The 15512-nt window shown below is 40.4% G+C and overlaps 1 protein-coding gene and 1 pseudogene across 1 annotated transcript; one reads left to right on the forward strand and one right to left on the reverse strand.

Annotated features, from left to right (window-relative positions):
- The window catches only part of LOC110525348, a 22142-nt pseudogene extending 15569 nt beyond the window's left edge, over positions 1-6573 (reverse strand).
- A 784-nt stretch (positions 6574-7357) lies between these two features.
- Positions 7358-13501, forward strand: LOC110525350 (P2X purinoceptor 2-like). Its single transcript, XM_021605385.2, has 12 exons — positions 7358-7531; positions 8252-8387; positions 10081-10152; positions 10429-10504; positions 10623-10719; positions 10853-10933; positions 11199-11346; positions 11665-11795; positions 12101-12191; positions 12323-12388; positions 12504-12581; positions 12828-13501. Exons 1-12 carry the CDS (start codon positions 7392-7394, stop codon positions 12933-12935), a joined length of 1224 nt encoding a protein of 407 aa, XP_021461060.2. The 5' UTR covers positions 7358-7391; the 3' UTR covers positions 12936-13501.
- Positions 13502-15512: the final 2011 nt, after the last annotated feature.

Below are 15512 nucleotides of genomic sequence, written 5' to 3' on the forward strand. Positions count from 1 at the left end.
AAATTTCGAACAGAAACCCTGGTTCACAGCCATTGTTATGTAAATTAAACTGAAAAGTACCCAGGCCCTTGTCTTGGCTCCAGGTTAGAGCAGGTCCGCAGGAGCCATGGCCCAGAGAGACACACGTGACAGTCCGCGTAGATGGAAACTGAAAAACACCAAGCTAAATCTTCAAAGAAAATGCACCATAATAAGGTGAATCCTTGGTAGAGCTTTTCCAATCAGCTCTTTAGCAATCATTTAAATGCCTAGTATACAATTGGCAGGAATGAGCCCTTCTCTGTAGACCGAACATTTGACCGGCAACATTTTTAAGGACATCAACATCAAATAGAGGATGACTTTTGTATAACTATCCATTCAAGATGAGTGGAGGCTACAAATACTTCCTCCACCTACATCCTGAAGATTTTGCAAAGAAAGTGATTTCTAAATGGAAACAATGAAATGTGACCGTGGGACGCATTGGTTCTAACACACCCCTGACCACCTGGTAGCCAGTTTATTCACCCCGTCAGCAGGGAACTGGTCGAGCTGGTTCTCCTCCTCCTCCGCGGTGGCAACCACGCGCGCCAAGCTGGCACTCAGGGCAGACAGTTTCTGTAGAGAGCATGAAACCCACCGGATCAGTTTTCCTCACACACCGCTTCAAAACTACACATCTCTACTGACAGAGTAGCATCAAGGTAGGGCAGGTAGCCCACAACAATGAAGAGAGGGCTGGCTGTCCCTCATCAAGCAAATATAACTTCTATCCATTTATTTGTATCAATACATAAGGTGATGAAAGGCCCACCTCCAAGTAGCTCTCAGAGTCCATGGCGTAGTCCTCCTCGTGTTCGGCCTTCAGCTCCGACTCAGCTTTGCTGTCCAGCTGGAGGGAGGGTTGTGGTTAGCAACAGCGCCGACACACAACAATTAGCAGGCCAATGATCTCTGTATATTACTAGACTATATACAGTTGAAGTCGGAGGTTTACATACACCTTAGACAAATGCATTTGAACTCAGTTTGTCACAATTCCTGACATTTATCCTAGTAAAAATGCCAGTCTTAGGTCAGTTAGAATCAACACTTTATTTAAAGTGCAGTTGCTACGGCAGTTTCAAGCTGTAGTCTGGCTTTTTCATGGCGGTTTTGGAGCAGTGGCTTCTTTCTTGCCGAGCGACCTTTCAGGTTATGTCGATATAGGACTCGTTTTACTGTGGATATAGATACTTTTGTGCCTGTTTCCTCCAGCATCTTCACATGGTCCTTTGCTGTTGTTCTGGGATTGATTTGCAGTCAACTTAGTGTATGTAAACTTCTGACTCACTGGAATTGTAATACAGTGAATTATACGTGAATTCATCTGTCATGCACAAAGTAGATGTCCTAACCGACTTGCCAAAACTATAGTTTGTTAACAAGAAATTTGTGGAGTGGTAGAAAAACGAGTTAATGACCCCAACCTAAGTATGTCAACTTCCGACTTCAACTGTACGTTCATCAACAGAAGGAACATCGTGATAAAAAAAGCACTGCTTATGATGTTGGATGGCTGAAGTGGTTCTCCGGGATTGTATTTATTAGTGCACACTGTAGCAAAACGTTTTGCAACAGGATAACAAAAACAAGCATTTGTCATTGGACAGGTTACTCCTTGTTTCAGTCTGTTTTCTTCCCTTGGTGCCTAGTGAACACAACCCAGGTTTAGGCCAGGTGCTGGGTTACCTTGGGTGGGTAGACCAGGTTAAGTGTCTGGTAGAGACGGAAGTTGATGAAGCCAAAGAGGGTGGTGTACATCTCCGTGAAGGTAGCCATTACTCTATAGTCCACATCTGTTGGGTGCTGGGGGACATAGGACAGACAGATTATTATTAGTCTGAACGCTTGTATTGTAAAGTCAATGTTGAGGCCCCATCAACCACATGTCAAGCTAATTTAATTTAAAGACAATTAACAGCATCAACGTAAAGTATTTAACCCCCCATGGTCGATGTCTGCGCCCGGTGGAAATAGAACTAGCATAACTTAAAAAATTCCCCATAAAAATCTCAGTTTAAGCTAGAAATATTTTTTTATCACAAAATTGTATGTAACGTCCAAACGATTTGGCCTATAAACTATTTTGACTCCTCTATGGAAGAGGACTCGCACGAACACAATGGTGTTCTCCGTTTTGTGGTGATCTCCCAGAAGCGACTTGTGACTCGTCTGAAGTCGGTACAGCTGATCTGCAAACGTTGGTGTATTGCACAATACTTCCCCAACTCCAGAGCTCATGCTTTCTGAGGATGTAACAGTGATGTCTATTCTATCAAGCACTTTGAGAGCCTATTGTACACACACACCGAATGGGTTTTAATGTTGTACAGTAAGCTTGGGCCCTGCTAGTCAAGCAGGATGTTAAGAGAGGAAGTATCATAGCACTGCTGTACAGTTCTGCTACCTTTGTAATCAAACTATTTCATATGGATCAGAAATGATCTAGGTTGAATTTGGTTATGAGTTACTTTCTTCACCAGCTTTTTGAAAGAGGTTGGAATCAAAGTATGATGCCATGGTACTTAAAATCGGATACCACCGTTCTATCATGTATTAGCATATTTATGTTAGGGAACGCCAACTCTATGAAGTGCGCAATAACAAAATTTGCCCCTGCACTCAAACAAAATGTCTTGAAACTTTGGCAAAAGGTAGTCTACAAAACTAAGTCCACGCTGTAACAGATTCTAGTTTTTGGAACAGAAAAGTGTATTGAAATCAAACGTTTCATCGATGAGAAAATTCCCAGAATGTTGGCCAACAGCCATCTGGCTCCATCTTCTCCCACTGGGCTTCCTCTCATCACCACATTTGGCGGTGAGTAGAAATGCCAAACGGATGCTTCAGATTTATACATCCAGTGAAACATCTGGCTCACAATGCTGTAAATTGGTTAATAAACCAATAACAAAGAGTGTTCTAAACCTCTCTGCCAATAACAGCTAGTTTTGCCCTCACTCACAGTCCTAGCAAAATTGTTGCTTGTGAAATAGTATTTTGCTAAAAAATACATTTTGCCCAATAAAAAGGAAATCTATAACAGTAAAGTACTTAAATTGTTACCCAGAAATGATCTAACATAAAAACAGCTGCATTGGGTCGATTCTGGATCCTGTACTTTTTACCTTAACAATATCAACCTCTGTAAAAAAACGAACCTGCACTTGTAAGAAGATACTGTTGTGTATAATATTGCCACCACAGTTGACCAGGCTCTCTGAACTACAGTCTGCCTTCATTGTATTACAGAAAAACTTTGACCTGAAATAAGCATTGAATGCAGGTAAAACTAAGTACATGTTGTTCTCTAGAGCACATAAAAATAAACTGATGATTTAAAAAATATGCACTTTGGATGATGTCCACATTGATTGTGTCCCTGCTTACAAATATCTGGGCATCTGGATAGATGAAAAGCTATATTTCAAAAAGCATTTGATGAGTTAGATAAGCGAATAATAAAAATGGGCTTCTATAGAAATAGATGTTGCCTCTCACCAAACAGTAGAAAACAGATTCAGCCACGTTCCTATCGGTCCGAGACTATGGCAACATCTATATGAATGCAACTGCCACTTCATTAAAGCCGCTAGATGCAGTTCATCATAGCGCACTGCGCTTAATTATGGTGAAAATTTCAGTACTCATCACTGCATTCTCTACCAGAAAGTTGATTAGCGATCTGATGTAATGTAGGTTGATTCATTGCTATGTTTTCATTTATAAAGCCCCTTTACAAAAAAATCCCACTGTACCTAACATCATGACTAAACTTTAGACGTACGAGTTCACACACCCGGTTTCGGGGATGGTTAACTCTGGAAATTCCTTTGGTCTCTACGGAGTTTGGTAAATCAGGTTTTAGTTCTTGCATCTTATTTGTGGAACAATCTTCAAAATGTTCTTAAAATGTGATGTTCTGATGTCTCCAGGGTAATTCAGAAAGCTGATTGAGGGTCTTGTGAATGTGTGTTGAAAGACCATGTTGTTTCTGCTTGCATTTTGTATTTATATTGACGTGTGTATTTTCTGTAATTCAGGGATCATCTACGAAAGAGACATTGGTCTCAGTATGACTGCCTGATAAAATAATGTAGAAATAAAAAAAAAAGAGGCTTTTAACACAGGGACTGAATACATTTGAAATGGCTCTTTGAGCTGATGTGAAGTCACTCAGCACTTACATCATGGGCAAACTGGTAGGGCACGAGCCAGGTTATGAGCTGTCCAAGAACCTCTGCCTGATAGTAAATCCCCTTGATGGAGATGAAAACCTGCCAGGGAAAGCAAAACAAGGTCAAGGGTGCTGCGGACTACCAGTTATTCTCTTGCCAAATAGCATGCATCTCATTCAGACATATCCAATGTGGACTAGTAACCACAACAACAAAAATCAGTACAGTACCAGTCAAAAGTTTAGACACCAACTCATTGAAAGGTTTTACTTTATAATTACTATTTTCTATATTGTAAAATAATAGTGAAGACATCAAAACTATGAAATAACACATGGAATCACCAAAAAAAGTGTTAAAGCTGTCAAGGGAAAGGGTGGCAACATTGAAAATTCTGAAATATACTGTTTTGGTTACTACATGATTCCATATGTGTTATTTCATAGTTTTGATGTCTTCACTATTATTCTACAATGTAGAAAATGGTAAAAATCTATAAAAACCCTGGAATGAGTAGGTGTGTCCAATCTTTTGACTGGTACTGTACGTGTATATGAAGTTAAAATGACAATTCAATTTCAGATGCTATTGTACCTGTAACAGTCCGTATCATTACTTAATAAATCATGCCTGCACTTTGTCTATCCACAACATGGAGATTTTCATTGAGGACCAACTCTTTATGTTAGTGAGGACACGTCTGTACTATTGTCCTTCCTACCTTCCGGAGAGAGCGAGATGTGACTACGTAGTTCATCCACTCCACGGTGAGACGTCGGCATAGCGTGATGGTCTGGACGTAGCACTTTCTCGTGCGGGCAAAGGTGGAGAAGAGGAAGCAAGGAGAGGGCGTCATCTATATCACGGAGGGCATCGATGAATGTGGGGTACCTGGCACACAAATAGAGCCAACACAACACTCAGATATAAACACATGTAGGACATCCTTTACAAATGTTATACTGACATGAACCATAAACAGGGCACAACACAAGATCCTATTCGATTACGGTATTATTTTCTACAGGTAATTTATATGTTCAATACTGCCATCTGCTGTTTGCAGTTGGCGCTGCGGTGGATTGAGACCTCACCTCTCTTTGATGATGTGGTCCAGTTTGTAGCCAGGCTTGTTATCTCGCAGTCTCTCCACCGCTGTCCATTCTGCCTTTCCATAGGCCTTCCTAAGTTTACGCACAAACACCTACCAGAGATGGAACAAGTGTTTGACTGAAAAATGTAAACAGTAAAAAACACAAAATGGAACAATATCTGTATCTCAGTCAAAACAATAGTCTAAAACATTACCTTGTACTCTATAAATTTCCTAACGATGGGCTCGTGCAGGAGGAACCGGATGTCTTTAAGCAGATAGAATGTGCGGGGAGCTGTGGAACCTTTGTTCACCTTCTTCTTGTGCTTGGGTTCATGAGGGTAGATGCCCTTCAGAATGCACAGGCGTCTGTGTGGAACAGTGGATGAACATGCAGACGGTGAATTTGGCATTGCAGAAACTGACACCAGAGGCAACCAACACAGGGCCTTATTCAATAGGCACCATAGGGAAGAAAACGGACTGAAACAGGGGGCAACAATAACACTAATAAATACGACCCAGGTTGTGGTGGGTCAGTAGTACTTAGTACCTGAAATCTGCCAGGCTCAGCTGCAGCTTCTTGCGGGCTTTGTTCCTTGTGATATAGTTGGTGGCAGAGCCCCTCTCATACTGAAACAAGACACATAGGTTTACAGTTACTCACAACACATTTAGACAGACATGTGTGAGGTATTGGAGGAACGTATTACTAGAACACGTGTAACTAGACTTAAGAGTAAAAAGCTTGATGCTGGCAATGTTCGGCAAAACAATTGACTATTTAGTACCCTTTACAGTTTTTTTTATGCACTAAACAGGTGAATATGTAACAGCTAACGTTAACTAGCTAGCTGGGTTGAAAACACGCATCAACTGCACAAGATTCCAAGACTAGACGGAAATTGAAATAACTTACTCACCTATTGTATCTAGCTAACGTTACATAAAAGTGTCTCACACTAGCCAGCGATATGTTATAGCTAGCTAGCTAAACCATTTCGGCCTGAACTCATAATTCCGTGCTCAGAGAAACAGCCTGAGCGAGCTTTCTAACTTCAGTACGTAGCTAACCAAATGGTTGGATAATTAATCTAACAAACAGTGACATCCTTACCTTATTTTTCTGTAGACCCCCCATTTACAAAATATCTGTTCGTGTTATTCTGTAAATTACTTAGATTTGTAGGTATACTTCTGTAGACAATCATGTAAACAAACACAAGCGCCAACAAAAAAAACAGCGTGCTGTTGCACGTGTTGTGTGACAAGCATATCTTCTGACGTGCGCGGAATGAGCTCCCAGGACCCCGACACATCAAGCGGTAATTTTTAGGCCTGAATATTATTATTATTTTTAATGTAAACCAGTCACTATTTAAACACCGTATATTTATTCATGAGCAGCTAGTTTAATTTCTAAAGGATTAATTCATAATTCGTTCAAACACACACGCACAGATGCACTCAAGCACACACACATTGTTTTGCAATGTTTTGCATTGTTTGTAGAAAGGGAAATTGTGTTCTTTTGTATCAATTTTATGTGCCTTGTTTTTTTTACTGATTGATGTGCTCTTTTGATTTGTGTTTATTTGTGTTCATTGATTAGCTTTGATATTCTACATTATTATATGCACTATTGAGTTTTAGACCTGCAATAAAAATGTGCATATAACAAATAAACTTGGATTTGATTTTGATTTGACACACAGACAGAGAGAGAGACAGACAGACAGAGATAACTGTTGATTTGAGAGACATTTCCTATCTGCTACCAGCATAAATCAAATGTGTGTTTTCTGTGTAGGTCTGAATAAAGAAAACAAACACTATATTTTCTCCTTACCATGATCAATCCACCAAATTAGTGAATCACATTTTATGTTGAATTTATCGATGCAATTCGTTTTTGAGAACAGCATAACAGGGGATGAGGGAGGGATGTTAAAGAGAGTGAGAGAGATACAGAGAGAGAGAGAGAGAGAGAGAGAGAGACTGACTGGCTGACTCATGACACAAGCTTGGAAATATCTGCGAACAAGTCACTCAGGACCTCACATCTGAACAGACAGCTGATAAACTCAGAAATCACAATGGGACTGCTTCAGTTTATAAAGGATTATTTTATTGGTTTCTTGGACTATGAGACCCCCAAGGTAATGGTGGTTAAAAACAAAAAACTTGGAGTCATATATAGAGGGGTTCAGTTTTTTGTGATCACCTATTTTATCTGGTAAGTACTGGCCTCCTGTTTATGCATGCATTTAAAAATAGATAGACAAGGATGTGATTTGAATTAGTATTGTCTTTGTGTGTAACTATCCTGACGTTTTCTGTGATTGAGTATTTCTGTTGCATTATCTGTGACCTGCCTTAAATAATGCAGATATTTTGCCAATCAAGGCAACGTTAAGTCTGGTATTGGAAAGCATAGGAAGAAAATAATGGTAAAAAAAAAAAAATGGTTGGCTTGTAAGCTCAGATGGAATGTTCTGTCAGTGTACCCATATTATTGCTTTCAAAAGCTGTACAAGCCACTGTGATGTGAAGTTAGTCATTTGCTGAGAATATCCACTTTGTGGTGAGGAAATGCCTTTCACTCGCAATTAAATACATTGATGGTAACCACATACAGGTTGCTGTCATTAAGCGGGACTGCTGTATTTTGATTGGCCATTACTGACCACCGTCATTGTGTAATGTGATCCAAATAGGCCAATTTTCATACATTTCGTTTTTTTTTAATGGTCCTTTAGAGGAAGATGTCTCTCTGTCTACTGTACTGATAAACATCATATTTCAGCGTTAGATTTTCAAATATTTCAAATAAAGTTGATCATATTTAAGTATCTCTCAAAATCAATATATCATAACCCGTAAGAGATCTGAATTGACATTGAATTTGTCCTCAGAACAGAAGTTAATCTGCATCTGTCATGTCGCCCTACTACAGGTATGTCTTTATCAGTCAGAAAGCCTATCAGGACAGTGAGACGAGGCCAGAGAACTCAGTCTACACTAAGATGAAAGGCACAGCCCTGCAGGGGGACCACGTTCTGGACATGGTAGAATACGTCCGACCCTCAGAGGTGAGCCAATTTGAGGACATCAATTTTGCTCAGTCCCATAATCACTGACAGAGCAGCCTGACTGATCTATAAATAATAGTAGATACAGTGGGGCAAAAAAGTATTTAGTCAGCCACCAATTGTACAAGTTCTCCCACTTAAAAAGATGAGAGAGGCGTGTAATTTTCATCATAGGTACACTTCAACTATGACAGACAAAATGAGGGAAGAAAATCACATTGTAGGATTTTTAATGAATTTTTTTGCAAATTATGGTGGTTAAGTATTTAATAAAATAAACTGAAGTAAACAATTGATAGATAAATAAAAATAAAAATAATGAAGAAAATAGAAAAAAAAAATCATTTAGGAGCAACTTGAAAATAAGTATTGAGGCTATATACAGGGGGTACCGGTACAGAGTCAATGTAGCGGGCACAGGTTAGTCAAAGTAATTTAGGTAATATGAACATGTAGGTAGAGGTAAAGTGACTATGCATAGATAATAAACAGAGAGTAGCAGCAGTGTAAAAATGGGGGGGGGGGGGGGGGGGACAAAGGAAATAGTCGTTGTCGTGCCCTCTTCACAACTGTCTTGGTGTGTTTGGACATGATAGTTTCTTGGTGATGTGGACACCAAGGAACTTGAAGCACTCAACCTGCTCCACTTCAGCCCCGTGGATGAGAACGGGGGCGTGCTCGGTCCTCTTTTTCCTGTAGTCTACAATCAGCTCCCTATTGGCAGTCTCATCGTTGTAGGTGATCAGGCCTACCACTGTTGTGTCATCAGCAAACTTAATGGTGGTGTTGGAGTCGTGCTTGGCCATGCAGTCATGGGTGAACAGGGAGTACAGGAGGGGACTGAGCACGCACCCCTGAGGGGCTCCCATGTTGAGGATCAGCGTGGCAGATGTGTTGTTGCCTACCCTTACCACCTGGGTCAGGCCCGTCAGGAAGTCCAGGATCCAGTTGCAGAGGGAGGTGTTTAGTCCCAGGGTCCTTAGCTTGGTGATGAGCTTTGAGGGCACTATGGTGTTGAACGCTGAGCTGTAGTCGATGAATTGTATTCTCACGTTGGTGTTCCTTTTGTTCAGTTGGGAAAGGGCAGTGTGGATTGCATAATCTGTGGATCTGTTGGGGCGGTATGCAATGTGGAGTGGGTCTAGGGTTTCTGGGATAATGGTGTTGATGTGAGCCATGGCCAGCCTTTAGAAGCCCTTGATGGCTACAGACGTGAGGGCTACGGGTCGGTATTCATTTAGGCAGGTTACCTTGGTGTTCTTGGGCACAGGAACTATGGTGGTCTGCTTGAAACATGTTGGTATACAGACTTGGTCAGGGACAGGTTGAAAATGCAGTAAAGACACTTGCCAGTTGGTCAGCGCTTGCTTGGAGCACACGTCCTGGTAATCTGTCTGGCCCTGCGGCCTTGTGAATGTTGACCTGTTTAAAGGTCTTACATCGGCTGCGGAGAGCGTGATCACACAGTCATCCAGAACAGCTGATGCTCTCATGCATGTTTCAGTGTTGCTTACCTCGAAGTGAGTATAGAAGTTATTTAGCTCGTCTGATAGGCTCCTGTCACTGGGCAGCTCGCGGCTGTGCTTCCCATAGAAGATGCAATGTGTAGCTAGTTACTGTATGTTTTTAACATATAGCCTATGTAATTACCAACATATACTTTACATTCTTCTGTATGGCATTGAACCTGCAGGGCGGTGACGTGATCAGCACAATACTGAGACGAGTGGTCACACACAACCAGAGGCAAGGCACGTGTGCTGAGGTGAGAGGTCACAACCATTCTCCACACTCGTGTTCTCCTGAAACCAATATGAGCAAAATAAAGCTGCAGTCGTTTTCCCATAATCAATACTAGGGCTTCATGTTGAGTTGTGTGCTTTTCTCCATACTCTAATATTGCAATTAGCACTGTCTCCTGGAAAAGCTCTGTAAGATAATGTGATAAAGATCTATCAGTATCATTACCAGTCTACCACCACAGAGAAGGAAAGCCAGTGAATGCTGCCATCTGAACTATTACGTTTAATTTTTTTCTTAGCATTTTACCGTTCCCAATGCCAACTGCTCAAAGGACTCGGACTGCAACTCAGGAAAAGTGGACTTTGATGGCAATGGTACGCACTATAAAGGAGGGGATGAAGTGAAAAGTCTCACTAAGCCAGACATTCTATGAGTCTGTCTGTCAGTCAGTCAGTTAGTCCTAATGCATTTAGACTGATGTGTTTCCTGTAGGACAGAGAACTGGGCGCTGTGTTCCTTACTATAACCAGACCTTCAAGACCTGTGAGATTCAGACCTGGTGTCCTATTGAGGACTATGCGGCAATACGGTAAGGGTCAATATCAATTTGACATTTTAAATAGGAAGTAGTCAAACACAGAACTACTGTCTCCCTAGTCTGGAATAAATCACTTGTAAAATCATTGTGGCACAAGGGTCTAAACTGTTATTGTCTCCTCCAGGGAGCCACCATTAGCAGAGGCCATCAATTTCACTGTTTACATCAAGAATGCCATCCATTTCCCCAAATTTAAAGTGTTGAGGTATAGTATGAACCTCAATAACACACACACATGCATGCACACACAGTCACACACACATCAACCTCAACAACACACAGAATGCGCTCGCAGACTGCAAAACCCATGCACACACACACGTACATCAGGCTGCAATACATGGTCAATACACTGACAAGGAGCCATACGTAGGTGATATAAAGAACTGTATGATATAGGAAACCGTATCCCCGTCAAATATGCAGTCTCAACTGTTTCTGCAAACAATCTTCTCTTATCTCTTTGGCAGAGGAAACATCAAACCAAACAAACGAAATGGGCAGAAATATCTGAATAAGTGTCATTACAATGAGGAGAAACACCCCTACTGCCCCATCTTCCGGCTGGGTTACATCGCAGAACAGGCCAGGGAGAAGTTCAGCGAGCTTTGCAGGACTGTATGTTTACACCTGCAATATACATACATACAATCAAAATGTATATCCCATTTGACCAATCATATTAACTATAGAGAACCCTTACATTTCAGTGCTCACAAGACACACAAAGACACAATCTTCCATCTAGGTCTAATATCTCTAACAATATGTGTGTTTCTAATATTTCTGAATCTGACAGTGATTACTGATAACGTAATTAATAGATCATGGAAATAAAAAATAAGAGACAATCAACAATAGTGAGGAATGTGAAGATGAGCTGGACAGAGCGCTGCAATGGTTTAGTTAGAGAGCTCATGGATTGTATCATGTCAGGGGGGAGTGATTGGTGTCTTCATTAACTGGAAGTGTGATCTTGACCTGGACCCCTCGGAGTGTAAACCCACATACTCATTCCGTCGCCTGGACCTTCGGAAGAACCTGCCCAGCTCTGGTTACAACTTCAGGTTAGCCACTTCATAGCATCTTGTGAATGCTTGGGTCATATTCAATAGTGCACACTGTAGCAAGTGTTTTTCAACAGAAACAGGAAACAAGTGTTTCTTATTGGACACGTTTAGGTGGTTCCTCATCGTTTTAGTCCGCTTTCCTCCGTTTGGTGCTTAGTGAATAGGACCATGTATTTACTCTTCCCATCTCATTGACATGACCTATTGTAACATTTTAGACTATCTCTGCTGTATCTTGGTAAGGCATGGAGGACTCTTTCCCCCTTTTTCTACAGTTGTTTGACCTAGAAAATTATGTTTAGATTTGCCAAGTATTACAGCAAAGATGGAGAAGAGTTCCGGACACTTATCAAGGCCTTTGGGATTCGTCTTGATGTAATAGTTCATGGAAATGTAAGAATTTCCTACTTTAACCGCCTTCATCAGTACTCAATTCATCAATAACCAGTTGATCAGAACAATTACTTAGTGACATATGGTTATAGACTCAGTCAAAGTCATACTCTTAAATAATTCCTCTCCAGGCTGGACGATTCAGCATAATCCCAACTATCATCAACACAGTGACAGCCATGACCTCAGTTGGAATAGTGAGTTTGATTCAGCACTCTTGTGGTATGAGTTGATGTCTGTTTCTACCAGCTTCCAGTAATGGTTGTACCAACTCCTATCCATTCATTGACATGATACTTTTATTCATTCCAGTGTTCCATTATCTGTGACTGGATCATGCTCACTTTCATTGACAAGAATGATATCTACAGTGGCAGAAAGTTTGATGATGTAAGAAAAAAACTACTTGATTCCACACATATTCATGATCATATTTTTTTCTTCTGTTAACCATTTTCTGCTATATCATAGCCCTTATCATTGATTAAACACCCAGTTAGGTAATGTAACTCCCAAAGAATATAGGAGTTCAATGTGTAAAAGTATTAATATAATGTAATACTTCTGTCTTAGCCGCTATCTGTGAGTTAGCATGGTTCCAGAAACGTTTTTTTTTCTGACCGTATATTTCTACAGGACAGTAAAGTTCCCAAACCCAGCCAGACCTTCACACTTCCCACAGAATTCACCATCATCAGCTATGGCTCCACCCACTCTGACCTGTCAGAGGGAGTGGCCCTGTGACATCCCATCCCCACAGTGCCCTCTGGTCACATCAGTCTTTGGCCACATGCATGGATGATGTTCTTCCTCAGACACCTGACTGCTGATCAGGCGGATGGGACAGACAGACGACCTTTCCCCCCCAAGCAGTCTCAGATGTCCTCAGAGAGACCTCCTTGATGGGTCAACCTCTGTCCCTGCGGGATTTAACTGAAAGACAGCTAAGACCACTAAAACATCCTACTTAGTTAGAGTGCCACCAGTTCTTTCACTAAAAGCAATTTCCTATGATGAATTAGTGTAAATCTTTTATGAAAATTCCTGTTGATTCAGGAAATGAATTAAACTCCAATGGAGAAATTCCATGTTCAGTTCAACTGACAGGGACTGAAATGGTACTGACCCCAACTGAATCTCAAATAATTGCAAATGATCAGAATTTAATCCAACCAATGAAAAATAAACTAAATAAGTTATCGCAATCAGCTAAACGTGTTGGAGTACATTATGCTGAGAACCCTCTTTTCCTGTCTACCCTGAACCAGGTCAATAACTGTATAAGCTATACATGCAAACACAACAATAAATGTCTACTTTTAAAACTTATAACTTGTGATCTCTGCCAGTCAATCATATGCTGTACATAGATCAGATTGGAAGAAATAAAGAAAAAATATTTTGGCAGATCTTTTTTCTGGTTTGAAAACACACTTTTCAAACAATGGGTGAATCAAAAAGATGATGGTGGGCAATTTCAGTATATTATGTTCAGGGATAACAGTCTCTGGGACTAGATTCCCTTCAATGTTCATGTAGAATACTGATGCTGAGCGAGATGCCTAAGAGGAGAGCTACTCTCAGAGAGAGTAATCAAATAATGATGACATTTCCCACAAAATGGTTTCTATAACAAGATTGTGGGGAAGTGTGAATCCATCTGGACTCGTAGTGAATAATAGAAACATCGGTATCGAAAAGGACTCATCTCTGAGGTCTACTGGATCAGTGACTGCCTTGTGCAGAGGAGGCTGGTGGGAGGAGCTCAAGAAGGACAGGCTCATTGTAATGGCTGGAATAGAATAAATGGAATGGAGTCAAACATGTCCCACTGGGCAAAGACGTCAATTCAATGTTGGTTCAACGTAATTTCCTTGAAATGACGTGGAAACAATATTGATTCAACCAGTGTGTGCTCAGTGGGTTGGTTTCCATATGTTTTATGTTTTTGATACCATTCCATTTACTCCATTCCAGCTATTAAAATTAGCATGTCCTCCTATAGCTCCTCCCACCAGCCTCCTCTGGTATTATGCAATAGATGGACCGCTGTTGTCTGTTGACAACCACAATGACACTTTGGAACTAAGTGATATGAACAGACCAAGTCAGATATCATGCCTGTAACTAGAAAAACCTAGGCAATGCTATAAATGCTGTTTTAATGCAGAGTTCTATATTTATTTAATTTTGGAAGACATGATAAAATTGCAATACATTTTCCCCTCTGTAACATGATGTCATAATAAAATATAGCATAAAAAGGGATATGGTAAGTATATTGGGCTCTGTACAGTAAGTACTTCACTCAATCATTTGAGACAAGCTATCAGTCGTCAGGGAACCCAATGCAACCAATCTAATTGTAAGACTCAGCTCCAGCGTAGATGTGAAATCAGATTATTGGTCTGAGAGAGAAATGCCCATTAGTACACAAAGTGAGTTCTCTGGGACAATGAGGTTATCGTGATGGAGGTTGGTGGGTTAAGATCGCTTTTGATCTAGACTCCCCCAGTCTAGCCATAACCAGTGGCTGTTTTTAAAAATTATTATTATTTTTTTTTTTACAGATGCCCACAACAAAGGGAGCTAGGGATGAATGTGCACTCTTCCTCATCATTATCACTCCAGATAGACTAAATCAACAAATTTTAAAGCCAAGCAACACTGCACTAAACTGTAATTTAAATTCCAGGAAACTCATGCTCAACATCAGCAGTATAGTAATGATAAAACGCTGGTCTTGGAGCAGCAGGCTCTGATAGAACATACATGTTGAAAGCTGAATCCACAGAAACTCAAATGCATCCTTAAAGCCAGGTGTACAGTCATGGCCAAATGTTTTGAGAATGACACAAATATTAATTTTCGAAAAGTCTGCTGCCTCAGTTTGTATGATGTGAATTTGCATATACTCCAGAAAGTTATGAAGAGTGATCAGATGAATTGCAATTAATTTGAAAAGTCCCTATTTGCCATGCAAATGAACTGAATCCCAATAAAACATTTCCACTGCATTTCAGTAGTCAAAAATATAAATAGTAAAGTACAGATACCACAAAAACTACTTAAGTAGTACTTAAAAGTATTTTTACTTAAGTACTTTACACCACTGCAAAGCTGCCTCATAAACGTTTTCAGTCAGACACTCACACTTGCCATAGAGAGTTGAAATGTCTAGCTAAAATTTAGAATTAAGTTGAATAAAATTGAATTGAAAACCGCTGTGAAATATATAACAAAAATATGTTAATTTATGCTGTTTGAAACTGATGTACAAACCCAAACGTAATAGTATGCATAGAAATAGCACACATAGAA

This window comes from Oncorhynchus mykiss, chromosome 6 (genome assembly GCF_013265735.2).
Source record: "Oncorhynchus mykiss isolate Arlee chromosome 6, USDA_OmykA_1.1, whole genome shotgun sequence".
Lineage (NCBI taxonomy): Eukaryota > Metazoa > Chordata > Actinopteri > Salmoniformes > Salmonidae > Oncorhynchus > Oncorhynchus mykiss.

Bases quoted from the DNA above. Each gene is read 5' to 3' on its own strand.
- LOC110525350 (XM_021605385.2), top strand. From the start codon at position 7,392: ATGGGACTGCTTCAGTTTATAAAGGATTATTTTATTGGTTTCTTGGAC. The intron at 7,532-8,251 runs GTAAGTACTGGC...GCCCTACTACAG, and splicing joins GTGATCACCTATTTTATCTG to GTATGTCTTTATCAGTCAGA. The intron at 12,389-12,503 runs GTGAGTTTGATT...TATTCATTCCAG, and splicing joins CCATGACCTCAGTTGGAATA to TGTTCCATTATCTGTGACTG.